We start from the raw sequence: 27,556 nt of genomic DNA on the forward strand, positions 1-27,556 counted from the left end.
AAGTGAGGGGCCTTAACAGTTTGGAAACACCTGCTCTCAGGTATCCCTTTCAATATAAAAGGCAAAACAACATCAGTCTCACTGACTGACTGACTGACTGACTGACTGACTGACTGACTGACTGACTGACTGACTGACTGACTGACTGACTGACTGACTGACTGACTGACTGACTGACTGACTGACTCACTCACTCACTCACTCACTCACTCACTTTCTAATTCATATTATCTTGTTACAGGGTCGACCTGGCAGCAAAGGAGAAAAGGTATCTTTCTCTTTTATGACAGATAAATCAATGATAAATAAAGGATGTGGACAAAAGGTTGGGATGCACTGATACAGATATCGGTATTGGTTATCGGGTCGATACTGCACAAAGTACTCTTACTCGTGAAAGCTCTAGATACAATCCAGTTAATACCAGGTGACATCATCCGACAGCGACATCAGCAGCAGGTAGACGGGAGCACGAGTGATGTCTGCGGCCTGAAGATTATGCTACATGCTAAAAGTTTTCGGGCTCACACAGCAGCGATGCTACATGCTAAAGGGTTTCGGGGCTCACACAGCAGTGATGCTACATGCTACATGCTACATGCTAAAGGGTTTCGGGGCTCACACAGCAGCGATGCTACATGCTAAAGGGTTTCGGGGCTCATACAAACAAACTGTGCACCTTATCACTGAACAAGAAATGACTAGCGCAATTCGTGACGTCGTGTTTTTTCCAGGATTCTGATTGGCTATCATGGCTTCTCGTTACACTGCCCCCTTCAGGTTTGGCTACTCATAGCAGCTGTGAAGCAAGTGTATATACGGGTCCATGTACATGAAGTCTTTTTTTGTAAGCGATCAGGTGTAAATGAAGATTTTTTTGTAAACGTAGATGTGGAAATATCGATGTTTGTAAAAAGCCATGTATATGTAATGATGGCCTGAGTCTGTTTTCATCTGTTTTCCATGAGTCCACAGTTTGTTTTGTGTTTTCCAGGGAGAGCAGGGTGAATGTGGGGCTCCCGGGAGAAAAGGAGAAGCAGTAAGTGTTTCTCTAGTGTAACTTTTATTATGACAGTGTTGTCTGCTGCTTCCTGATGCTTTCTGTTCATTCACAGGGTGTGGAAGGACCAGCAGGCCAGCAGGGGGTCAGAGGAGGGCAGGTACATTGTGCGACCATGTCCTGTTACCAGTGTGGATTTACACTCATTGGGAAGTTTACTCGAAACGTCGGTCGCAATCTGCTTTTGTTTCTGACGGACTAGTTTTCACGAACAGGAATTTTTTGGCCGGGCAGATCCTGACGCACTGAATATGTAATGACAGAATTAAAGAGAGGCACTGATGCAGTTGGCATGACAATAACACATCCATCCAAATGAAAGGGATGAGAGAGGTTTAGATGAAGCGTCACTCACACCTCATCCATAACATCCATCCACACAGTGGGCGCCCTCGATTTGCCTTGGACCAAAAAGCATAAAAATAGATAAATTAATTAATAAACTGTAATAATGTTGAAATATGTTCTATCTTTCTCTAGTGTGTGTGTGTGTGTGTGTGTGTGTGTGTGTGTGTGTGTGTGTACTGAACCTGCTGGCTGGCAGGTTTAGTCGAACCGTTTAATAATGGCTGAAAAACTAAGAACTTACAAAAGCAGACAGTTAATTCTTTTTTGAGGTCCAACTCTAAAAAGCTCTGAGAAATGGACTGATGTGTTGATGAGAATCGACCTGAAGTTGATTTAGTTTCACTAAACTCAGACCTCGTCATTTCAAGCAAACCAGCACCAAAACACATTTGTTTTCCAAAACAACCATCTGCTTGTATTTCTTGACAAGAATGTTATCAAACATTTTTATGTGACAACTAATCTGTTAAAAAAAAAGGTGCTGTGTTTCCACTCCAGCAGCAGACACACTATTGACGATGTACTTTGTATGCCGGGCCACCGGAGGGTGCTGTTGCTTGTTTTTGTAATGAACCCACTCAGACGTGCAGAGAACAATACGCTATAAACGTGAAGAAAATGGAGAGAATCTTGATATTCTTATGGACTGATGATGAATCGGATGCGATCAGGGGTGAGTCTCAATATAAAACTACAGTAACGGCGCTCCACAGCCACCGGCAGTATCTGCGTGGGGGGGGATCTCGACCCTCAAAGAATCTTTCCGCCTTGCGAGTCGGTATAAAACTTTCACGGATGCAGTGGATCTGCACAGTAAAGTCGTGTAAACAGACGCCCATGAGTGAAGAAAGTTTTGTGGATACACTCGTATCATTGTCCTCGTTATTCACTGTCTGTTGGAAAGTCCAGTCATTTTCATCACTGGGGCCTTTTTCAGTCGAACAAAGGCAAGACTGCTGTGAAGTGGTTTATAAAGGCGGAGTGTTTAAATGAAGTAAACAGTGGCTGAAATTGAAGAGTAGTTTACCACTGCAGCTGCTTGGTGGAGCTGGAGGAATGTCCACAGGACCAACTCCCACAGTCACACACTCTCACTGGAGGAACATGCTCCCACAGGGAGAAGGTGAAAACTCCACGCCGAGGACCTGACCAGGGTTTGAAACCACAACCTTTTACTTGAGTGTGTCAGGTCCCGTTGGAGCTGCTGGTTCAGCCTCCAAGGTGCTTGTTCCTTTTCTCTTTGTGTTTGGCTCTGCAGTGAAACTCCAGATCTCAGCTGCTTGTTCTCTCAAACAGGCTCAACCATCGGACTCAGGTCTGTAAAGACGGGACAGAGTTTGGATTTAGTGCATGTGTGTGGGAAATGAGTGCGAGGAACCTGAATGTTCTCCGGGAGGTTGGCTTTACATACCGAGCTTGTTTTTAATCCTAGTTTTGGCTAAAATTGGTATTCAGCAGCTACTTTACAGCGGTCGGTGTAAAAGAGTAAATACATGAATAACCAAAACCTCAATAAGAAGACACTTCTATAACAAAGATCTCCATCCATCCATCTCCTGTACTTCCTCTTCCAGTTCAGGGTCGAAGGGCCAGTTCCAGCTAAACGTCTGCAAAAGAGTTGTTGAAAGAAACTTTTACACTGACATTGGTAGTGATTGAAGGTAAAATCTACAAAGAACCGGATACAGAGTTGGAAGCTTCAGTCAATAGAGATACTTGTATAGGCAATCACCAAGAAGCATTGCAAGTTTCACTCTTTAGTGTGAAATCTTACAGAATCAATAGAAAACAAAATAAAATGGATCATCTGGTTTAGTGCTGTGCAATATTCCACTATTTGATATCAAGCCTCTACCAAGTAAATACATGGTTAGTATTGTTGATGCCAATGTCGTTTTTTAAATTTGAAGTTGATGCATTATCACATTACACAATGGATCTCTGTGCAAAGTTCACAGGTAAATATAAGAAATAATAATGATATAAGTTGGGTTAAAAAATAACCGAACAGAACAAAAGAATCGATTCCATTAGACTCATCTTGTTCAATACTGGTTATTCATATTTGGATGGATCCACCCAGTACTAAGTGAAGACCGGTTAGTTTTACCTAACTGATGATGTGTTGTTGCAATAGTAATCCTTCCAGCCTAAACAGGTCGGATGTTTATCAGGTGAGGGAGTGTCAGATCTCACTGAGCTGCCAGCGGCTTTCAGAAAGGAAGAAGGAGCCAGTTTCAGGCTCCTTGGAGCGCCATCTAGCTTCTCGTTCATCCAGCAGAGGTAGAAATAATAATTAGGTGTAAAATGTGAATTTCATTGAGGAGCAATCAAACAGGAGGAAGGAGACTTGGAAGCAGCTAAATGAAATATAAAACATCATTCACAATGAAAAGGCTCATATGTTATGATTACACCTCACTTTGATTTTAATTCCAGGATTTAAATTAATGTAGGTTATTAAATAAAAAGATATTCATTCAGTAGCTACTTCAAGTAGTAATTTAAACCCCGAACAAAATGTTGTTTGAACTGGTCCTCAATGAATCTCCTCAGTAGGATATTAACAAACAGTGTTTAGACATTCTTATTAGAGTGGAGCCATTTAAAATATCATGGTGTGTACATCAACACTCAATGAAATACTAACATTAACGCTGCAGAAAATTCCTGACTCTTGTTAACACTTAACTTAGTGAGATTATGCAGCACTAATTCATTGGACATCATAAACAGACAGGCACGGCACTCTGATCTCTCAATGCCACTTTATAACGGCACAAACGTGTGGGGCAGAGCTTCCTCACTGTTCTTCCTTCAGTTTATATTTCCCATTGAGTTGCTCTGAGCCTCAGTTTCCCCCATGTGAGTGTGTTTTGTGTTGGAATATTAATTCATCACTGTGACGACACGACCAGTTGTACATTCTCTAAATTCAGTGTTCCTGCAGTTATGCCATGTGTGACCATTCTTATTATCATTATTAACCTCATTCTTACAGATCAACCCTCATGGAGCTTAACAGACTTGGAACAAGTCAAGAACAAGAACAAAAACATCCTTCAAAGCTCTCAGTGACGAGGCTTTATTTTAATTTGTCAAAAGGATTGCATCTCTACATGAAAATTCTTTCTCTCTCCGCTGGACCATGGGTCAGAGAAAGTGTCAAATCTAAATAAAAAGAAACAGGCTTTCAAAGAAGGGGCTGCCTCTGACCTTCAGTCAGCCACCAAAGACCTAAAAATCAAGGTTCTGAAGGCAAAACAGCCAAAAACAGTCTTGGTTCTGTCTGGTCAGGCATGGAAACTATTGCAGGTCTTCATAATCCCCAGAGCAGCAGCCAGACCAGCTTAAATGATTTAAAGTCAGAAAAAGATTTTGCAAATGTTCTTAATGGTTTTTATAGCCGTTTTAATTCCTCTGATTTTAGTGGGGACATTTTGAACTTGAAAAAAGGGACTGAAGGACACTGAGCTCTTTAACATTGATCTTTGCGACGTCAGAAAGGCTTTTTGCACAGTGAACATAAACAAAACCAAGACCTGAATATATTAGTGGTCGCCTTATTAAACCATATATAAACCATATATAAACCATGTGCCAATGAACTCAGTCCTGCACTTCAGGTCATTTTTAACCCTTTAAGTCTTTGGAAACACAGCAGGTACCTTCTCTCTGGAAGGATGCTGTCCTGGTCCCTGTCCCTACATCCAGGCGTCCTAAAACTCTAAATGACTTCAGGCCAGTTGCCTCACCTCAGTAGTAATGAAGGTCTTTAAATGACTTCAGGCCAGTTGCCTCACCTCAGTAGTAATGAAGGTCTTTAAATGACTTCAGGCCAGTTGCCTCGCCTCAGTAGTAATGAAGGTCTTTAAATGACTGCAGGCCTGTTGCCTCACCTCAGTAGTAATGAAGGTCTTTAAATGACTTCAGGCCTGTTGCCTCACCTCAGTAGTAATGAAGGTCTTTAAATGACTTCAGGCCCGTTGCCTCACCTCAGTAGTAATGAAGGTCTTTAAATGACTTCAGGCCAGTTGCCTCACCTCAGTAGTAATGAAGGTCTTTAAATGACTTCAGGCCAGTTGCCTCACCTCAGTAGTAATGAAGGTCTTTAAATGACTTCAGGCCAGTTGCCTCACCTCAGTAGTAATGAAGGTCTTTAAATGACTTCAGGCCAGTTGCCTCACCTCAGTAGTAATGAAGGTCTTTAAATGACTTCAGGCCAGTTGCCTCACCTCAGTAGTAATGAAGGTCTTTAAATGACTTCAGGCCCGTTGCCTCACCTCAGTAGTAATGAAGGTCTTTAAATGACTTCAGGCCTGTTGCCTCACCTCAGTAGTAATGAAGGTCTTTAAATGACTTGAGGCCTGTTGCCTCACCTCAGTAGTAATGAAGGTCTTTAAATGACTTGTGAGGAGTGTGATACTGAGGGAAACTGAACACCAGCTGGATCAATGCAGTTTGCATTCAGGCCAAACAGAGGAGTGGAGGACGCCACTCCAACTCTACTAAACATGATTGTTAAAGACGTAGAGAATAAAGAGTCGTCTGCTAGACTTTTATTTATTGACTTCTCCTCTGCGTTTAATACCGTCCAGGCCCACATTTTAACCGAAAGACTTTTAGAGCAGTTTGAAATCTGCAATAAGTTGGTGGGCTGGATGTTAGACTTTTTAACTGAAAGAGCACAAAGAATGAGAATAAATGGGTTCTGTCTGACCCAGAGTTCTCCTCCACGGGTTCTCCACAAGGGTGTGTGCCGCCCCTTTTATTTGTCCTTTACACAAACATGATAACAGAACTATCATCAAGTATGCAGATGACTGTGTTATTGTCAGCCTCCTCAGAGAGGGTGAACCTGTCACGGCCCAGTCATTAGTGAGTTTGTACCGTGGTGTGATGAGTGGAGCTGAAGGTGGGCTTCAGCTGAACATATCAAAAAGAAAAGATATGGTCATTGATTTTAAAAAGCAACCAGACAGGCATAGAGTCACTTTAATTAAAGGTCAGAAAATAGAGCAAGTGCAATCATAGAAATACCTGGGGACCATTATTGATGATAAACCCAACTTTGAGGAGAATTGCAAGTCGCTGTGTAAAAAGGACCGTCAGCCTCCACTGCCTCAGGAAACCTGCCTTTTTCCACATTGACAGAACAATCCTGAGACTTTCTTATGGGTCTTTCATCAAGTCATTTTATCTTTTTGCTTGATGGCCTGGTTCGGTCAGAACTCTTTAAAAGAGAGAAAGTCCCTGAACCAAATTGTAAAATGGTCCAGTCGTCTCATTGGTCAGTTTCAGTCGTTTCCAGCGTCGACGTTCACTAAACAGGTACAGAGGAGCCTCAGCAATCCTTAATAGTGACTCCCATCCTTTACCAGGCCAATTCCAGCTCCTCCCCTCTGGACGGAGGTTCCAGGTCCCTCAGTGCAGGACGACGCGCTTTAAAACAGCTTTGTTCCTGTCGCCGTCACTGAACTGAATAAGACGCAGTGATATTCAGCACTTTATTGTTTTTATTGTGTTTATCCATTTTTAGCTTTATTCATTATCGTGGCTCTTCATTGGATGTTCTTATTCTGGTTTATATTAGTGACTGCTTTTACCTCTGTAAGCTTTTATTGCGATTTGTATTGTGGTTTTTCTTCATCTATTTTGATCTTATCTTAATTATTTATCGGAAAATTGAGCTCTTGTCTTGTCTGTCTTGCCTCACTCGACCAATTGTTATTATTATTATTATTATTATTATTATTATTATTATTATTATTATTATTATTATTATTATTATTATTATTATTATCTGCTTGTTTGGTTTATTGTGCGTCTTTATTTGTTATGACGTGCCAAGCAATCACAAAACCTGTAAAACAAGTTTACCCACGAGTAATAATAAAGTAACCTTGAACCTTTTCCGCACACCAATCAGGATCTTCTAAGACTGGGCAGGTCATTTTCCAAGACAGCTGATTGGTCAGAAGGTGAAGCTTTTATATTAGTTGATCGTATCCAGAACATAACCTGCTTCGGAGCACGACTTCACTGTTGTATTGCTGTGTTGACTTGGAGACTAGAGAACAAAATAAAGGTTGAAAACGAGGCAGAAAATGGAGCAGATGAAACTTCCTACATTATTAAATTCTAGGAGAAATTATAGCGGAAAACTGGCGAGTCTGGATCTAAAGATTCAAATGGTTCTTCGTCGTCAGCACGGTTGGTGAAAAGTCAGATAAGGTGAAAATTGCTCCGATCCTGGACATGGCTGGAAATGAATCAATCAAGGTTTTGATTAACAAGTGGATTACTAAGATATGTTTAGCAAACTTGTGAGCCACGAAAAAATTAGACATATTTGATATTTGCCTCTTCTTCACTCAAGTGACTGATTTAAAGAAAAAGCTAGACTGCGAGTTAGAGTACCTTACTGACTCACTGATAAGAGACTTGTGTGTGGAGTCACGAATGACCAGGTGAGAGGACAACTGCTGAGAGAACTGGACCTACGCTACACAAAGTCCACATGAGGAGGTTAAAGTTCCTGTTGATAAAGTCACCAAGAAAAAGCAACTTGACAAAGAGAAAAACAGTGGTGCCCCAAGAAGCAACTATAATGTGCAACATATAAACAAGGCGGAGACAGATGAGCAGGCTCAATCTTTATTGGCTCAATCCAAGTAGAAAACAAGACCACTCAGTACAACAAATCAATGTATTGGATACAAAGACAAGTGAAAAGTGGCACGGAGATCTGATTGTCAACAACAAAGTTTTGAAAGTCAGGCTGGATCCTGGAGCTGACTGCATCATTGTTTCCATGAAAGGCTTGCGAAGTCTCTTTTCAAGCCTGTTGCTTATACAGGCACCACATTCCAGCTACAGGCAAAGTCATGTTGGCATGTCAGTACAAAGACAAAAACTTTAGTCTGGAAGTTGAGGTCATGTAGAATAATTCACCTGCAATTGTAACAGAGGAGTCATGGGAAATAAAGAGTGACATTTTAAAGCTGCGGCCCTGCCACGCAGTTTATGCCAGGACAGGACAGGGCGAGACGGGTTTTCATGCGTCCCCACTGACAAAAGATTTGGATACTACCTAAAGAACAGCAATCAACGGTTACGACTTTTCGTGACCCCTCTATTCAGGTACTTAGCACAACAGTACAGTTCCATGAGGAGGAGCTACATTCTGTCATTCGTCTGCTGATTGGTCGGTGACCATCGTCACTCTCGGCAAGCAGCCATATTTAAATAGCTCATCTGCTGTAAACCCTCCCATTGTTTTTGTTTTACATACAGCGCTTTGCGCTCACTGGTTATTTGTTTAACTGGGTTTATTGAAACGTCAGCGCTCCACAGCACCGCGGTCTTTTAATGAGGTGGAGACGCTCCTCTCAGTAACAGGAGGGGCGGAGCTTCTGCAGAGCTGGACGCTGCTGTTCACAATGAGAAAGTTTTCCACTATTTCACAGAGAATGAGGCTCACGGCTTTGGTGGGACAGCTGCCCGGCTGCAACTTCCATGTTGGTCTCGCAGCTACTGTTACTGTAATGACGTTACATACCTGCGCTGTTCATAACCCCACCTTCGACCAGCAAGAGAGTTGGTTCTAGGTGCACCTTGTCGTACCGTACCGTCCTGGCCTGCCCAGCTCTGGCAAGTACAGTGCAGTGAGACCGATGCTTTAGTGAATAGATACCTGGGATACCAGGATTTATTCAGTGGATCGGGCTGCGCACCAGGAATATACCACATTGAGACAAATCCAGATCCCACTCTAGTAGTTCACGCTCCCAGGAAAGTGGCTGCCGCCCTAAAAGACAAAATTGAAACCATGCTGAAAAGAATGGTAAACTTGGTAAACATGCTGTCTACCTTGAGGTCCACCGATGGTGAGAAGAAGTGCTATTTTCCGTGGCTCCGGCTTCGTCTCCAGTTCCAGAGTCTGCAGGTACAGCAGGAAACGCTGTTTGAACCATCGCCATTCACAGTCCACATTTCTAGTCCAATTTACGGCATCAGGCAGCTTCACACTTTCCATGACTTTCCCACTGAGAACGTGGGACCACTGCTGGTATCGTTCAACTCAATTCAATTCAACTTTATTTATACAGCACCAAACACAACACAGTCATTTCTAGGAGCTTTTAACAGAGAAAAGAGAAAAACCCAACAAATCCACATGAGCAGCAGATTTATTTGTGACTGTGGAAAGAAAAACTCTTTGAAAGGATAGGACAGATGGAGAGATAGATTGGAGGGATAGAGGAGAGGAAAGGATGGGATCGACAGAGAGATAGATTGGAGGGATAGAGGAGAAGAAAGGATAGGATAGACGGAGAGATAGATTGGAGGGATAGAGGAGAGGAGAGGAAAGGACAGACAGAGAGATAGATTGGCGGAGGAGATACAAACCTTGGTTTGGGTAGAGAGAGGTAGAGAGAGAAGTAGAGAGAGGTAGAGAGAGAGGTAGAGAGAGGTAGAGCGAGAGGTAGAGAGAGGTAGAGAGAGAGGTAGAGAGCGGTAGGGAGAGAGGTAGAGAGAGGTAGAGCGAGAGGTAGAGAGAGAAGTAGAGAGAGAAGTAGAGAGAGAGGTAGAGAGAGAAGTAGAGAGAGCGGTAGAGAGAGAGGTAGAGAGAGCGGTAGAGAGAGAGGTAGAGAGAGAGGTAGAGAAAGAGGTAGAGAGAGAGGTAGAGAGAGGGGTAGAGAGAGGGGTAGCGAGAGGTAGAGAGAGGTAGAGAGCGGTAGAGAGAGAGGTAGGGAGAGGGGTAGAGAGAGGGGTAGAGAGAGAGGTAGAGAGAGCAATAGAGAGAGAGGTAGAGAGAGAGGTAGAGAAAGAGGTAGAGAGAGAGGTAGAGAGAGGGGTAGAGAGAGGGGTAGAGAGAGGTAGAGAGAGCAATAGAGAGAGAGGTAGAGAGAGAGGTAGAGAAAGAGGTAGAGAGAGCGGTAGAGAGAGAGGTAGAGAGCGGTAGAGAGAGGGGTAGAGAGAGGGGTAGCGAGAGGTAGAGAGCGGTAGAGAGAGGTAGGGAGAGGGGTAGAGAGAGGGGTAGAGAGAGGGGTAGAGAGAGAGGTAGAGAGAGCAATAGAGAGAGAGGTAGAGAGAGAGGTAGAGAAAGAGGTAGAGAGAGAGGTAGAGAGAGGGGTAGAGAGAGGGGTAGAGAGAGGTAGAGAGAGCAATAGAGAGAGAGGTAGAGAGAGAGGTAGAGAAAGAGGTAGAGAGAGCGGTAGAGAGAGAGGTAGAGAGCGGTAGAGAGAGAGGTAGAGAGAGGTAGAGAGAGAGTATTTGAAAGTATCTTGAAGCAGTCCTAACTGTAGCTTTATTAAATAGAAAAGTCTTGAGTCTCGTCTTAACAGTAGAGCCTGTTTCAGCCTCCCTAACTGAATCTGGGATCTGGTTCCACATCAGAGGAACCTGAAAGCTGAAAGCTCCGCCTCCATTCTACTTTAGAAAAGCTAGGAACCTCCAGTAAGCCAGCACTGTGAGAACCAAGTGTTCTTCTGGGGAGATCTGGGACCAGCAGTTCTTTAAGATATGATGGAACCTGGTTGTTAAGAGCTTTAGAAGTTAGAAGGAGGATTTTAAATTCTCTTCTAGATTGAACAGGGAGCCAATGAAGCGAGGTTAGTATTGGAGTGAGGTGATCTCTGATGCTGGCTCTTGTCACGACTCTGGCTGCAGCATTTAGAACCAGTTGAAGACTTTTGAAGAAGTTATTGTTTCACCCTGATAATAGGGAGTTACAATAGTTACTCTGGAAGTAACTAATGATGGATTACTTTTTCAGCATCACTCTGAGTCAACATGTTTCTAATTTTGGAAATATTACGTAGGTGAAAAAAGGCAGTTGTTACCCGCACACAATGATGACTATGTTCATCCAGGTGTGATCACATTTATTTTAACAAAATAACGGTCTGCAAACCCAGAAAAAAGAGACAATGGTTCAGTATTTGTTCAGTATTTGGTCACTCCTTTGCAAAACGACAATGCTGCGTGTTCGGCTGACTGTCTTTGTTGCTTGCCAGGATAATGGCCGATCTCCCAGAGCATTACTGTCCCCAACTGACAAAAGTGGGTATCGCCCCAAAAAACATACCTAAACAAAACAGGTGAGATGCTTTTTAAATTATATTAATCAGGAAAATAATAATGGGGGACCAAACTAATCAAAACAACTAACAATTCTGGACATTATATTCACTATTGGACAGTCCAGGGTGCCACACATTCCTGCAGATTTGTCTAATGTGGGAGTTAAAGGATAAATTCTAGTCACAAATAACTCCCAGGTTCCTCACAGTGGTACTGCAGGACAAAGTAATACCATCTAGTGTTACTAGATCTTTAGATCATTTCTCTCTCACATGTTTTGGGCCAAATATAATAATTTCAGTTTTATCCGAGTTTAGAAGGAGGAAATTACGGCTCATCCAACCTTTATGTCTTCAAGACGGCTTCTAGTTTAGAACGTTGGTTATTATCGTCTGGTTTCATAGATAAATAGATTTGTGTGTCATCTGCATAACAATGGAAGTTAATGGAGTGTTTTTAATAATATTCCCTACAGGAAGCATGTATAAAGTGAAAAGTATAGGACCTAAGACAGAACCCTGTGGAACTCCATGTTACCTTCAGTCTGGACTGAAGAGTTATCGTGAACATGAACGAAGTGGAACCTGTCTGATAAATATGATCGGAACCAATTTAGTGCTGTACCTTTAAGCCCGATGAAATGTTCTAGTCTCTGTAATAGGATGATATGATCAATAGTATCAATGTTCTGATCAATAGTATCAAATGCAGCATTGAGATCTAACAGGACCAGAACAGAGACCAGTTCTTTGTCTGAGGCCAAGAGATGATCAGTAACGTTGATCAGAGAGTCTCTGAGCTATGATGAATCTAAAACCGACTGGAAAGACTCAAATAGGTCACTTCTGCTTAAATGGTCACATAGCTGACTTGCAATCACTTTTTCTAGGATTTTAGAAATAAAAGGAAGGTTGGATATTGGCCTGTAACTTGCTAAGACACCTGGGTCAAGGTTGGGTTTTTTAAGAAGAGGTTTAACAACAGCAACCTTAAAGGCTTGTGGTAACATATCCTGTTATTAGAAATTATTGATCTGATCTATTAGTGATGTACTAATCACAGGGAAACTATCTTTAAACAGTTTAGTCGGGATTGGATCTAGCAGTCAAGTTGTTGGTTTCAGAGGTCTTCAACCTCGGTCCTCAAGAGCCCCTGTCCTGCATGTTTTAGCTCTCTCCCAGTGGCAACACATCTGATTGCAATGAGGGGCTCATTATTGGGCTTTCTCACAACCTTGGTGGTTACATCATCATTAGAGTCAGGCGTGCTGAAGCAGGGAGAGAACTAAAACATGCAGGACAGGGGCTCTCGAGGACCGAGGTTGGAGACCTCTGGTAGATGAAGTCACGATTGAGGAGAACTCAGGGACTTCTATAGGGTGGAAGCTGGATAACTGGAAATCAGGCTCCACTAACAAATCTGAAGATGTGGTTGATCGATCGGCGACTGCTTTGGGCAGCAAGTCTTTTATTTTATCCCTAATAGTTAGACTATTTTTCATTAAAGAAGTTTACGAAGTAATTATTGCTCAATGTTAAAGGGATATGATGTTCGACAGAGCTGTGACTTTTTGTCAGCCTGGCTATAGTACTGAAGAGAAATCTAGGATGGTTCTTGTTTTCTTCTATTAAGGAAGAGTAGTAGGTATTTCGGGTTTTGCGAACGGATTTTTTTTTATAGTTAAACAAACTATCTCTCCAGGCTGTTGTAAATACTTCTGAGTTAAGTACCATTTCTTCTCTAATTTTCATGCTGATTTCTTTAAAGTTCACAAATTATCATTATACCATGGAGCTATCCTCCTCTGAGTTGTTGCTTTTATCTTCAAGGGAGCAATGGAATCAAGTGTGGAGTGAAGTAAGGCTGGTGTTCCATCTACAACCAGGTCAGCCTGAGTAGGGCTAATGCTAATGCTAATAGTGTGACAGCTGTTGACTGCTGGATCCACGGATAGAACTGAAGTCAATATTGATGGGAGTACTTCCCTGAATTTGGCTCCAGCATTGTCTGATAAATATCTCTTATATTTAAATTTATTTTCCGGGGCTATAAAGCCAGTTAAATTCAAATGATATCAGGAAGTGATCCGACAACAGAGGGTTGTGGGGAAGAGCCATTAATTGATTAATGTCAATACCATAAGTGAGGACAAGATCAAGCGTGTGATTAAGATAATGAGTGGGTTCATTCACCTTCTGTGAAAATCCAATTGTGTCCAGTAAAGAGCTAAATGCAATGTTACGGCTCATTGTCAACATCTACATGAATGTTAAAGTCTCCCACTATAATGACTTTATCTGAGCTCAGTACTAAAGTAGAGAGAAAGTCTGAGAATTCAGACAGACATTCAGAGTATGGTCCAGGAGGACGGGACACTAGGACAAGTAGAACTGCTGCTGGGTTTTCTGGTCAGAGTCATGAGATTCAGAGTGAGACTTTCAAAGGATTTCTGGTTAGTTTTAGTTCTGGGATCAATAAGAAGACTAGAGTTATAGATAGATGCTCCTCCTCCTCCTCCTCGTCCAGTTCCTCCAGGGACATGATGGTTAACATGAGTGGTGGGAGTTGCTTCATTTAGGCTGAGATATTCATCTCTTTTTAACCAGGTCTCAGTGAGGGGACAGAAATAAATTTTGTGATCTATTATCAAATCAAGTGAAGATTTAGACAATAGAGAACGAATATTTAACAGTCCACATCTGATTGTTGTGGGATTTTGTTTACCTATGGAGGTAGTTTAGATTTTTATCAAATTCCTATGATTAAGTCCTCTCCTGTGGGATTCATCTGGTCTTAGATAAAATGGTGGTGAAACAGACACAATCTCCACAGGAAGGCTTTGGTTGTTAGAAGGTGAGGGGGCAGCAGGAAGAAAGTTTTGTTTTGAGGACACGGATGAGGAGAATATTATTGACGGGAAACGGCAGTGGGGGCTGCTGGAGGGAGCAGCAGTGGGTGGGTGAGGTGACTCATTTTCAGAAAGCAGTGACCAAGGAGGACAGTAGAGGGTGCTGGTGCTTCCAATAGCAGCCTGAGGAGTCCACGAGGAAGGACACTCAAGGGTGTGTCGGTGTAAGGTAAACAGTCAGTCGTGTGTTGTTTCTAATTCAATAAAGAAACTGGGTTGTTGTAGATCAGCGTTTATTCGGCAGTTCACCCATCAGACTCATACGTTACTCTGGTCTTCTTCTGCCGTGCCCTGCACGTATGTAGCTTATCATGAGTTGGTGCACTCTGGTGGGTGGAGGTGCAGTTACACCGGTCATTACAGTGGCGATAACCTGCCCAAATGAAGCAGAATTTTCCTGAAAGTCCCTGAAATGAACTCTGGTTCGGACCGAACCTGGCTAGTGTGAATGCACCCTGATTCATCCTGAACCGTTCAGACCTGAGTGCTTCTCTGAGGAAGGAAACGCAGACCGACACTGGGCGTCAGAGGTACAAAAGAGTTTCGACAAACCTTAAGCTCTCGTCAGTCAAGCACCACCACTATGATGTCAGTAAACCTGTTACTTTATTTGTCGATGTACGTTCTGACGGTCTAGGAGCCGTACTACTGCAATAGAGTCAGCCAGTAGAATGCGGCTCCAGGGTGTGAAACTCAATGCCCACGTTGAAAAAGAAATGCTTGTAATCGTGTTCAGCAAGACTTCAAAGAATGCTCATGAGATTACAAACAACAGTCTTGAGGTCAACTATAAGCCAGGACTAGAGATGCGTATTGCTGATGCTCTGAGCAGGGTATTACTAAAGGAGCACCATAAGACACTCCTTAATGAAGAGCTGGAGGTCAACTGGATAAATGACCAACTCCCAATCTCAGATAAAAAGTTGCAGGAGCTGAAACAAGCAACAAAAGACGATGTTGAGTTGATGCTAGTTGCCAGTGCGATTCCGAGAGGCTGGCCAGATAAACAGAGACAGCTTCCAGACAAAATCAAACAGTACCGGACATTTAGGGAAGAACTGTCATTTGTAGATGAACTTGTATTCAAAAACTCAAGGTTAGTAGTACCACTGAGAAGTAAAATGGCCCAACAGATAGAAGTAGCTGCGGCTCAGCATGCTGTATGTCACACACACAAGGACAATAATAGGTGCAAAGATAGTTTCCATTTGTTTCATTGTGATGATGCTGAGTACTTACTGTGTGTGCATAAGTTTCCTGAGATCATCAAACTGCATGGTACACAAGCAAACACATCATCATTGGGCTGAAGTCTATATTTGCAAGACGTTGTGTGACAGATGAGTTATTCTCCGACCAGGACAGACGGCTGGTGTGCCAAGAGATGGTGGACTTTACTGCTGAGTGGAGGTTTAAACACGCCAGTCCGCAGTCACATGGTCAAGTGGACAGAGCTGTTCACAAAATAAAAGACCTGCTGAATATAGGAACACACCAGTGAGTGGGGTTAGTCTCTCACCTGCTCAGATGCTCTAATGAAATCCCAAATCAAAGTACTTTGATCAAGGAACCAGGACACTGTCCTCCAAGGTGGTGAAAATTTGCGGATAAAATTTTTTGCAACCTTCAGCATTTTGGTCTTTACAAAATATTCCTAAAGACAAAGGGGCATTTTTCTTGTTCATGCTGTTAGTCTTGGAACAAGATTGGTGTCAGATACTCTCAAAGGAGTTCAAATATCTCACTTAACCCTTTAAAGGAGTTCAAAGATCGAGTTTAACAATTTAAAGGAGCTCAAAGATCTAATTTTAGCTGAAGTAGCTGTGAATACATCAGCTCTCATGTATACTATAATGGAGCCTGGTTGTTCAGAGCTTTGTGTTTTACAGGAAGTCAATGAAGAGAGGAATTACAACAGTCCAGTCTACACGTCACATTTAGTTTTAAAGTCATTAACGGTCAACCCATTGGTTATGGGTTAAGAAACAAAAATATGGATTTGTGTGAAACAACTTAAATGATTGGGAAAATAAGACTTATTTCTTCTGTTGTGATATTTTCACTTATTGAAATGGCAGCAAACACAACCTGTACTTGGATGTTTTCCTGAATCCTAGTAACTTCTTCATACGGGTCTGAAGTGGTTCAGCAGAACCTCCCAGGTGTGTTTGGCCTTTGACAGGCTGATTGGAAAAGCTTGACCTTACCACCATGCAGTACACCTTTGAATCTATAGGTGATTGGTCAAACTGAGAGGTTCCCGTGTGCCCCGACATCCGCACTGCAACAACCCACACACTCTGAGTCCATCTCCTGCTCTGCACTCGTGGAATGTGAGCTGTGGATTAGGACTTATCCCCCTCCAAATGTAGCTTTCTGAAGCGCGGGACTCCAGGCCTGCAGTATTTGGTTGTAGTTTTAGAGCAGACATTGTCCCAGAGGATTAGGATTTGGGCACATTTTATCCATTCTCTCTCTATTTTAAATGCTTGTTGCCCCCTTCACCATCAGGAGCGTAGTAGCAACAGCCGTCATCAGAGCTTCACAAGGTTTCATATCCTCCTCTTCTCTATCCGGTTCCCATGAAATCTCCCCACACACACACTGCCCACGTTTATTCACGACTTTATGATGAGCACCAGGATCCAGTTTCCCGGGGGAAGTATGTGAATACCCATGAATTACTTTAATGCAGGGTGGGATGATGAATATTGTCGACCAGCAGACTGGAAAATGCTCATTAAATGTAATTCAATGTGTGAATGAAGCAGAGCTGCAATGGGTCGAACATGAAGAGCACAATTCACTCAGTGAAATCTAAAGTCACTCGCCTAATATACTTGCTGTTAAACACTTGCTAACAAGGTTCATTACTTGTAGTTTTAACATTGAAGGTACTTTAAGTTGTGTATTTACAGTAGATGACAAACACATTTAGCATTGTTGCTAATTTTGCAGCCATTGTCGCTTTATTCAGCAACATTTCAGACTGGAGGTCAAAAGTGGCAACAAGTGGAATGTTTTTTTGTGGTTTTCAAGGGTAGAAGATTTGCTTTGTGCTTTTTTTCTGATGTGCAAACTTAATTTTAACAACCTGGGAGCAAGTCACTCCGAGAATCAAATATCTATATTTAAAAAATCGATTTGCACCTTGATTTGTTAAATGAAATATGAATATTCAGGCAGGCGTTCCAGTTCCCATTTTGTGCCAGGGAGAAAGACCATATCAATACTTTGTCCCACGTCTCTGTCAACTTGAACTGCATGAAGTAGTATTACAGATGGGAGGAAGCCTGTTATTATTATTGAATAAAAGAATTAAAGAAAACAAAAACTAGCTCACAGGGTCCATATCCTGTATATACAGGCCTGCAAGATGTGTGATTAATTAATATTAGCATACCCTTGAAAGATTGCAGAACTTGAGAGGCCACTTTCACTTTCTGCATCAGATTTAGACCACCTGTTGGATTTTTCTGGTTTGCCTTTGATTCCAGTTGTGTCTTTCTCTCAGGGGGTAAGAGGGGCACCAGGAGACCAGGGCCCGGAGGGAGCACCGGGAGGCAAAGTAAGACATGGACACAAGAGTCACATTACTCCACAGTTCAAGTTTGTGAATTTTAAATCTGTTCCTCTTAAAAGGGTGAGCGGGGGCTGAGGGGGGCACCCGGACCTCCTGGAGATAATGGAATTGGGTTTCCTGGTCCAAAGGTACAATCAGGCTTCACTTCAGCTTAACCAAGGAACTTTATTTTTACCTGTCTGAGCCTGGCCCCATGCAGGTCCTGCGTACCTCTTAGTTTATCAATAATCTGTCCCACTGTCTATTTCAGGGGGACAAGGGGAATCAAGGAAGACCAGGTCCACCGGGACTGCCGGGTGCAGGTGAACCAGGAACACCAGTGAGTTATCACGAGAAACTCCAGGAAATCGTCTCTTGTTCCTTTGTTTCTCACATCGCTGATTCGATACCCGCAATATTTCTTTCATCACTTAAATGGTGAATTCTGCTCAACATTGGGAGGGAAATCATTATGTTTAACATTTATGGCATGTAAAAGTTGGCGTATAACTAATGTATCATTAATACTCATTTTAATATTCGATCAATGCTGAATATTCTGGACCAAATTGGATGAATTGGGACCTTTTAAGGACCATGGGTATCTTGGGTTAATCACTATCAAGTGTGCATTTTCAGGAATCAATATAATTTTAATGTAACATAGGCATTACATTTCTAAAATAGGTTGTGGTACAAACTCATATGTTCATCAACGACTTTATATACAGCTTTTTTGTGAAGTCCAGCATTCAGACGAAAAGAACTATTCAGCATGAAACAAAGTGTGTCATCTAATCTGGTGAGATTCACAATGGATGTATGGTAATCTGATATGGTGAAAGTTTAGCTATGTCAGGCAGCAGGCAAAGTCCACAACAAGAAACACACGAGCAAGACGAGGCGTGAAGCGGAAGGGAGCGGGATCACACCGAGAGGTCCAGTGACGACCAAGCACTGGGACAAAGGGGACGAGGGTATAAACAGGGGAAGACACAGGTGAAGCACATGGAGGGAGAAGAAGACAAAGACATCCAGTCAATAGGAAACACAATGAAGACACACAGGAGCAGCAGCCACACAAACACACGTCATAAGCACACATACCCACTAAGGCTACGTAGCAAAGTATTTACAAAAAACACACATTTTCCCCTCTAAGTTTAAAACAAATAAATAAATCTCGATTTTTCACAGATTCGCATAAAAATCTGATTCAGAGCTCTTATGAGCAGTCAAACCTGAAGGGGGCAGTGTAGAGAGACGCATGTAGCCATGCTAGCCAATCGTGTGAGACCAGGTGACCCACTTTTTTAGAATTCAAATAACAGCAGTAGTATATATGTTGAAAACACAAATAATCTTTTCTATATTTTTCTGCGCAACTTTCCTTTCAGAGCAAATTAATAAGAAACTGAGGAGGATCGTGACAGCTGCAAAAGTGAAATAAATAAATAAAAATAAACAATAAATAAATGTCAAAACTGCTCAAAATAAAGTTTTCTCCTAACCGGGTCATTTGTGAAGTTAATGAGTCAGTTTACAGTGTTTACAGTCTGAGGTGACAGTAGGCAGAGCTACTCTCAGATACTCTGAATGGCACTTCAGTTTGGATGCCTTCATGCTCCAGCACTTCACTACAGACCACACTCTGGGCTTTCCTGTCCTTTTTTATCCTCAAAGTACAAAAATCCACGTTCGAAATACTCATATTTGCGCTTCGCCATCACACACCCTAACATCAACACAAAGTTAAAATGAACTTTAAATGATGGTGACCGTGAAAACTTTTGACAGGCATGTTAGAGAAGTCACGACTTCATGTCTCTGCCTGTCAAAATAAAAGTTATTTCAAAATAAAAGACAACTTGAACACAAAAGGCATATTAAATACAGTATAAATAATTTTTGACCGGCTGTCCACCACCCCCTGTAGAGAATCACTGGTTTATTACACATAGATTAGTTTTACAGTTCTAACATGATTCCTGCAGAGGTTGAGATTTAGGCTGGTTTTTATTGCGGTGGGTGGGTTTTACTTTGTTTGGGCAGTGAGTCAGATCTGGCAACTCCCATGTTGACCGGTGTAGCATCCATATCTACTTCTGTAAACAGCGTGCTCGACATCAAGCCTTCTTCTGAACATGTGTGTTATTCTGGGGTCAGAAAACGAAGTCTGGTATACATCGTGTTTAAAATGTAGTGTGAACGATCGCACAAAAAAAACAAATCAGAGCCCCCCCCCCCCCCCCCATTGACCAGTGGCTCTGGAGGAGTTAAATTGGCAGCATAGTCCACTCCAAGGTGCAGAGAGTTAAAGAGAGGCCGTGGCCACCACAGGGTTTTTTCTGCGTGTGAACGTCTGTCGTAAACTCTGAAATGACAGAGAGGTGGCGCTGCTGTCACACAGACCACAGCGCCGAGGTCTTGGGTTTGGTGAAGGTGACGCGTTTGTGGTCAACAACAGTTTAAACTCCCGGCTCTCCAGCAAAAACCTAGAGGGAGCAGAGAGTTCGCTCTCTGTCGGCAGACATGTTCAGATGACAGAGTCACAGACGACTTCATCTTTTATTTGCTTCCAGTAGTTTTATCATACAGCGCAGCCCCTGGCGATCTCTCTACTTCCTCATTTAGCCCCTTTACTTCACCTGACACCCCTGCGTCACACACTACAGCGCCTCCTCACTCCCACCCTCATATGTGACAATCCCCCAAAGGGCACACCACAGCGTAAAGTAAAATTAGAAGGCATATTTAAGAAAACCTTTGTGTCATTTCAGTATTTAAAAGCCAAGAGTCGTCTTTTTGGAATAAAAAATGTGATCCTATATATTGTCGATATTAGGAACTCTGAATGTAAATCAGCGGAAAACATCATGAAATTTACTCCAGTTAATGTAACAGAGTAAATAAAATTTGTATTATGATGAAGTGACTCAGCCTGCATAGATAGGTTATGGTGGGGGGGGGGGGGGGGGGGGGGGGGTCCAAAGGCACACACACACACACACACTGTTAATTCAACTTTAGCTTTTCCTTCTCCAGCCTCGTTTAGTGTTTAACAGTGTTGGTGGTTCTGTGTTCAGGGTGCAGCTGGGCCTCCAGGGATTCAAGGATCTCCAGGGTTTCCAGGCGAGGGACTCCCAGGGCTCAATGTAAGTGCCAGGACATGCTGCTACAGTCATTTAAATTTACTGAGCAGACACAAACCCTGAGAATACACACCTGTTTGGTTCTCTCAGAGTGAGGTAGTTCTCAGGGAGGCTGTGTTGTGTTTGGTGCAGGGTGATCGAGGGTATGAGGGCCCCAAAGGCAGTCGTGGACCGCCGGGGCTCGGGTTCAAAGGAGATAAGGTGGAGTTTGCTGTGACTTAAATATGAATTCAAAGCTGAGAAGCTGTAAGCGTGCCTGACCTTTCTCACTGTCACCCACAGGGACACACAGGAGGCCCCGGGTTGCCAGGTTTGGTGGGCTTCCCCGGAGCAGGCACTCAAGGAGAGAAGGCACGGTCAATGTCAAAAAGTCAGGAGTTGACTTCACACCTTATTTCACAACTACTGTTTAAATTCAGTTTATATTTTTAGGGTGACCAAGGCCCAGTCGGACCTTCTGGTCCCAGAGGACCTCCAGGACTGGGAATAGTTGGACCAAAGGTTAGTCTCAAAGTATCCATACAAAGCCGCCATAACAACGCTGTCTGGTCGTGCCGCCAGTTCCTGATTGATGGCGAAGTCTAGCTTCTCTGTGGCTAACTTAGCATTAGCCTGTGATGGCACGTATGTGGCTGGGATGGCCACCAATGTCAACTCTGCTCAGGTAGAACAGTCTGCAGTGCAGCATCATGTATTCATCGTCCGCGAGCAGTGAGCATCTTTCACGGTGATGCTTGTACACCTTCTATTGTCAATATGAACAAAGTCCTCCTCCTCTGCTCCTACTGGAGCCCGCGGTCCTGTGCGCTCTGAAGACGGCGGATCCTGCAACCTCAATGCTGGAGTTTGGGATGTTTTTGTCCGACCGATACTCTGAGATTATCATCACACAGTAAACAAGCCTGTGTGAAGGAATCTGCGGTCGTAACTCGTCCATCTTGTTTAGTGACCAGGAGTTGGCCATGAGGTGGGAGGATGAAGTTCAGAATCTTTGAATCTCTGTGAGTAGGAAGCTCAGGCGCGGTTCCACCACACTTTCTCTGCCGGAGTGCCGCGGGGCAGGGCAGGTTTTCACGCGGTCCAACTGAAAAGTTGTGGATGGTACGGGAAGAACCCGCGACCGCCGCCGCTCCCCCTCTGTTAAGGTTCTGGGCACCGAGGAACGGGTCTGTGAGGAGGAGCTACAACTCAGCCGTCTGCTGATTGGTCATGATGATCATCACTCTCGACTTGGCCGCAATATTGAACTATTTCATCGGCCGTAAACCTCTGCTGTTATTTACATACGCTGCTTTGTGCTCACTGGTTGATTTGTTAACTGGTTTATTGAAACGTCGGCACGACACAACATGGCGTCTTTTAAGGAGATACAGACGTTCCTCTCAGGAACCGGAGGAGGAAATTCAACAGGAGCTGGACGCTGCAATGAGAACCTGAGTCCCAGAGAACGACTTGGACGTCTTGGAGTCGGTCACACATGTTTACCGTACTTTCTGTGGTGGGACTGCGAGACAGAGTTGGGCCTGGGTGCGCTCTGCTGTACCGTAACTCCCGCTTCGCCCCGCTCCACACGTACTGCATGGAGCAGCGGCTTCAGTGGACTCGGGGCTGCAACAAATAGAGTGGGTGAATGCTAGTAACTCAGCTCTGCTGTACTGTGGTATGTAAGAAAAAAGACAGGAATAGTTAAAGCTACAAGCAGAGATGAACAGGTCCTCACACACCCATGATGTTGGAACATGGTGCATGGTCAGCTTCGGTGTACAGCAGAGTGCAAAACCATTGATTTTACATTAATCTGTCCAGGTTTTTAGTTGGTGCTGTGGAGCCGTTTTGCTCCACCCATATCTGAAACCAATGAAATACACACATTTTCAAATTATATTGTTTCTACTGTTGGTTTTACCTCTGGGCAGGCTGTTGGTTGGCTCCAGAGGTGCACCAAACAGCTTGGGAGGTTCAACCTGCAACCAACAGCAGCCCTAGAGGTCCAACCAACAGCAGCCCTAGAGGTCCAACCAACAGCAGCCCTAGAGGTCCAACCAACAGCAGACCTAGAGGTCCAACCAACAGCAGACCTAGAGGTGAAACCAACAGCAGCCCTAGAGGTGAAACCAACAGCAGACCTAGAGGTGAAACCAACAGCAGACCTAGAGGTGAAACCAACAGCAGACCTAGAGGTGAAACCAACAGCAGATCTAGAGGTGAAACCAACAGCAGACCTAGAGGTGAAACCAACAGCAGACCTAGAGGTGAAACCAACAGCAGATCTAGAGGTGAAACCAACAGCAGACCTAGAGGTGAAACCAACAGCAGACCTAGAGGTCCAACCAACAGCAGACCTAGAGGTGAAACCAACAGCAGACCTAGAGGTGAAACCAACAGCAGACCTAGAGGTGAAACCAACAGCAGATCTAGAGGTGCAGTTCAGTTCAGAGGTCCACCACAGAAATGCCCTTTAATGAAAAGTCACAATTTCACTGTGAGTCATCATCCACATATTTTACACTCACAACACCACATTGGAGGTTAATATGCTCAAGTAGTTAAAATAACACATACAAATAAAATAACGTTCCCTGTTGCCAGCAGGTGGCGCTATGTTTGTCAATGGCTAATGGCATATCAATTTGATCAGGGGAAGTCTAAGCATATGCAGTTTTAGGCACGTTGCAGCATATAGAGCAGAGTTACACGTCACTTCCTGTTTAATGGCCATGACCTTTAACTTTTGCTGAAGCATTTTGATCAAATATAATTCCTTAAACTTCCTCCTACCAATCGGCGGCTCCATGACTATGAATGTACATTATCATATGGACGTGTTCAGTGTTCAGGGTGACACACGTGAAGTTTCAGGCAGATCACAGCATGTAGAGCAGAGACACACATCACTTCCTGTTTCATGGCCAACCATCAGAGATTCATTGCAGCGCCATGGCCACGCCTTTTGATACGATAGTAACTGTTGAAGCCAAATGCTTGATTCTGAAAATATATGAAATATTTGGGCTTATTATTTAATTCCTATATTTAATTGGATGGTTGTTGTTTTGGCCCCCCGGCTAGCTCAGTAGGTAGAGCGTGAGACTCTCCGTCTCAAGGTAGAGGGTTCATGTCCCACGCCGGGCGCCACCTTCCTGTGGGCTCTCCACCTTCCTGTGGGCTCTCCACCTTCCTGTGGGCTCTCCACCTTCCTGTGGGCTCTCCACCTTCCTGTGGGCTCTCCACCTGCAGGAAGGTTCTTAATGGGTCAAGGTGATCTGGGTGACGGTGCTCAGACTGACACCACCACCACCCGGAAACAGATAAGATGGATGGATGGATGGATGGGTGGATGGATGGATGGATGGGTTGTTGTTTTGAGTTATTGATTAGTGGACGCAGGTGGGATATTGGCAGTTGATTCATCTGATCATCCAGCTACTGGGCGTCTAATGGTCGGTCCACCTGCCTGCCAGTACCCCTCCACTGCGTACGAAAGCTTCATCGGAGTTGGAAAATATTAGAAATAAAGGAAGTGAAATCACTGAACTGTCGGCATTTGTTTGGACTGTGGGAATTCTTTTGAGCGCATCAGAACTCTGCACAAAGGATTGGGGACAGCACGAGCAAGTCCAGACAGTAAAACAAAAGGAAGATGTCTCTTTGAGTAATATTTTCATGTGATTTCTTCAGGAAAGTCTGTTGTACACACTGGCCAGGTGTCAGCTGTGTCGGTTCTCACCCCCTCCGAGGCCTTTGTTTCACGCATCCTGCGCAGAACACAAAATGGCGGACGTCCTGTTGGTTTAGAGTATGGAAGGGTGCTGGTGACATTTTCACGTGGACCGACATGCTGCATATGTCCACCAAATTTCTCGGATGTAGGTGATGTTGCAAATGTGAATACAATGAAGGGAGAATGTAGGGGGCGCTGTGGAGCCATTTTGCCAGACACATGCACAGTGACCATGAAATATAAATGTTTTGGCCAGTTCTGACGCGTATGCAAATTGTCACAAGGTTTGACTTTTAGGTCGTCAAAAATGGAGCAATTTTGTTTGTCAAAGAGTAGAAAAATAATAATAACAATAATTCGCTGCATTATTACACCTTCAGGTTCACCCCACCCTCATTTTATGGGTTTTACATGACAGGCCACAGCAGGTGTTGGTCAACAGTTTGAATCCAGCAAGGTGATTTAAACACCGGCGTCCCTCAGGGTTGGGTTTTATCCCCCATCCTCTTCTCTGTTCACTAATAACATCTACTGGAACAGTGAAGGAGTGACACTTTGGTGTGGTGGTTCAGCTGCCGGACGGCACTGACCCACTACCAGCAGACCGTCAACAACCTGGTCCAGGCCTGGGATAAAAACTCCCTCCAGCTGAACATTTCAATAACAGAGGCATTGTGCTGTGGGGCAGAGGTCACTCCGACAATCCTTTTCACTCCCGCAGTGTCCAGGGTCATTCTGTCCAGCAGGTGGAGGTTTGTAAATGTTTAGGAACAGAGATCAACACCAGCCTGTGGTTTGCAAACCAGATGACTGTTTACAAAAAAGTACAACAGCGCCATCTGCTGAGGAAACTGAGGACTTTTAATGCCAGCAGAGGCATCTTAACCCTGGTTTACGCCTCACTCCTCACTCCTCACTCCTCACGCCTCACGCCTCACTCCTCACTCCTCACTCCTCACTCCTCACTCCTCACTCCTCACTCCTCACTCCTCACTCCTCACTCCTCACTCCTCGAATCCATCCTCACATTTAAGATTTCATCCTGGTTCAGCTTCTCCACTAAACACAAAACTAAACTCTCCCGTATCGTTAAACAGGCTTGAAGAATCAGGTTTTCATCACAACCTCACATCCCTGAACTGAACAACTGCGTGATCAGGAAAGATCTCTGATCACAAAAGACCCCTCCATCACCCCTCCATCACCCCTCCACCACCCCTCAATCACCTGTCTATCACCCATCCCTCACCCCTCTCACCCCCTCCATCACCCCTCTCACCCCCTCCATCACCCGTCCACCACCCCTCTCACCCCTCCATCACCTGTCCATCACCCCTACATCACCCCTCTCACCTCTCCATCACCTGTCCACCACCCCTCCACCACCCCTCCATCACCCCTCCATCACCTGTCCAACACCCCTCCATCACCCCTCTCACCTCTCCATCACCTGTCCACCACCCCTCCACCACCCCTCCATCACCCCTCTCCCCCCCTCCAACACCCCTCCATCACCCCTCTCACCTCTCCATCACCTGTCCACCACCCCTCCACCACCCCTCCATCACCCCTCTCACCTCTCCATCACCTGTCCACCACCCCTCCACCACCCCTCCATCACCCCTCTCACCCCCTCCAACACCCCTCCATCACCCCTCTCACCTCTCCATCACCTGTCCACCACCCCTCCAACACCCCTCCATCACTCGTCCATCACCCCTCCATCACCCCTCTCACCCCCTCCATCACCCCTCTTACCCCCTCACCCCTCCATCACTGCTTCCAGTTACTCCCATCAGGTAGAGGCTTCAAAGTCCCTCTGGCCCGTAAAAAATCAACAAAAATTCCTTCATTCGAAATGCAATAGCCACTCCAAACAAAATGAAATAACTGGAATACACACACACACACACACACACACACACACACACACACACACACACACACACGCACGCACACACACACACTCACAAAGAAATGTTATTACTATTTTTAAGAGCTACTGTTTCCCGTTTCTTTACTTTTAACATTTCCTTTATGTCTGCACTTATGTGTCTTAAGTGTGTTTTAAATATGTGTTGTATTTTATTGTTTGTTAAAGAAAAATGTCTTCCACTGCTGGGGACAGACCAAAAAGTTGATCTTGGTCTCGCCCAGTGTCCTCCCGCTGCCATCTTGCCACAGTTTGGTTCAGTGGTCCTCCACAAACACTCTGGAAACTATCAAATAATGATCTTTCAGAATCAAACCGTACAGTGGAGTACTGTCATGTGTTGAACAGATTGTGTGATGTTTGTTCTCTTTTCAGGGAGACCAGGGTTTTCCAGGAGAGCCAGGGCCTCAGGGAGAGAGAGGTGTGGCTATCCCAGGACCAAAGGTCAGACAACCGAACCTCCACAGGAGAGTAGGCAGCAGCTCCACGCTGGAAGCTTTCAGTTGATGTGTGAATGTTTGTCCAGGGGGTGCCTGGACCTGACGGTGCTGCTGGGATACCTGGCATACCCGGAGAGGATGGAGCGGTCGGAGCGAAGGTGAGCCTGGAGGGCTGGTCTCCTTGACTATGGATTTAATGGTGGACGAAAAAGATTATATTTCTTCAATTTTAAAAAAGGTTTTGAGATTACATAACAAAGGAATAAAATGAAGCCATATTGAAGCTTTTACCACCATTTCCATAGCGCAGCGTGATTTATTTACTCATAATAGCCACACAGAC

General features: G+C 44.1%; 1 protein-coding gene across 1 annotated transcript in view; it reads left to right on the forward strand.

Annotated features, from left to right (window-relative positions):
• Nucleotides 1-27,556, forward strand: part of col28a1a (collagen, type XXVIII, alpha 1a) — a 59,283-nt gene that overhangs the window by 12,059 nt on the left and 19,668 nt on the right. The window contains exons 8-19 of the mRNA XM_080485518.1: nt 242-268; nt 995-1,039; nt 1,116-1,160; nt 17,920-17,973; nt 18,048-18,116; nt 18,239-18,307; nt 21,054-21,122; nt 21,252-21,320; nt 21,402-21,470; nt 21,552-21,620; nt 27,149-27,217; nt 27,300-27,371. Coding sequence (XP_080341644.1) covers nt 242-268; nt 995-1,039; nt 1,116-1,160; nt 17,920-17,973; nt 18,048-18,116; nt 18,239-18,307; nt 21,054-21,122; nt 21,252-21,320; nt 21,402-21,470; nt 21,552-21,620; nt 27,149-27,217; nt 27,300-27,371 — 726 coding nt within the window. The remainder of the gene's footprint in view (nt 1-241; nt 269-994; nt 1,040-1,115; nt 1,161-17,919; nt 17,974-18,047; nt 18,117-18,238; nt 18,308-21,053; nt 21,123-21,251; nt 21,321-21,401; nt 21,471-21,551; nt 21,621-27,148; nt 27,218-27,299; nt 27,372-27,556) is intronic.

This window comes from Lipophrys pholis, assembly GCF_963383615.2.
Source record: "Lipophrys pholis genome assembly, chromosome: 17".
NCBI lineage: Eukaryota > Metazoa > Chordata > Actinopteri > Blenniiformes > Blenniidae > Lipophrys > Lipophrys pholis.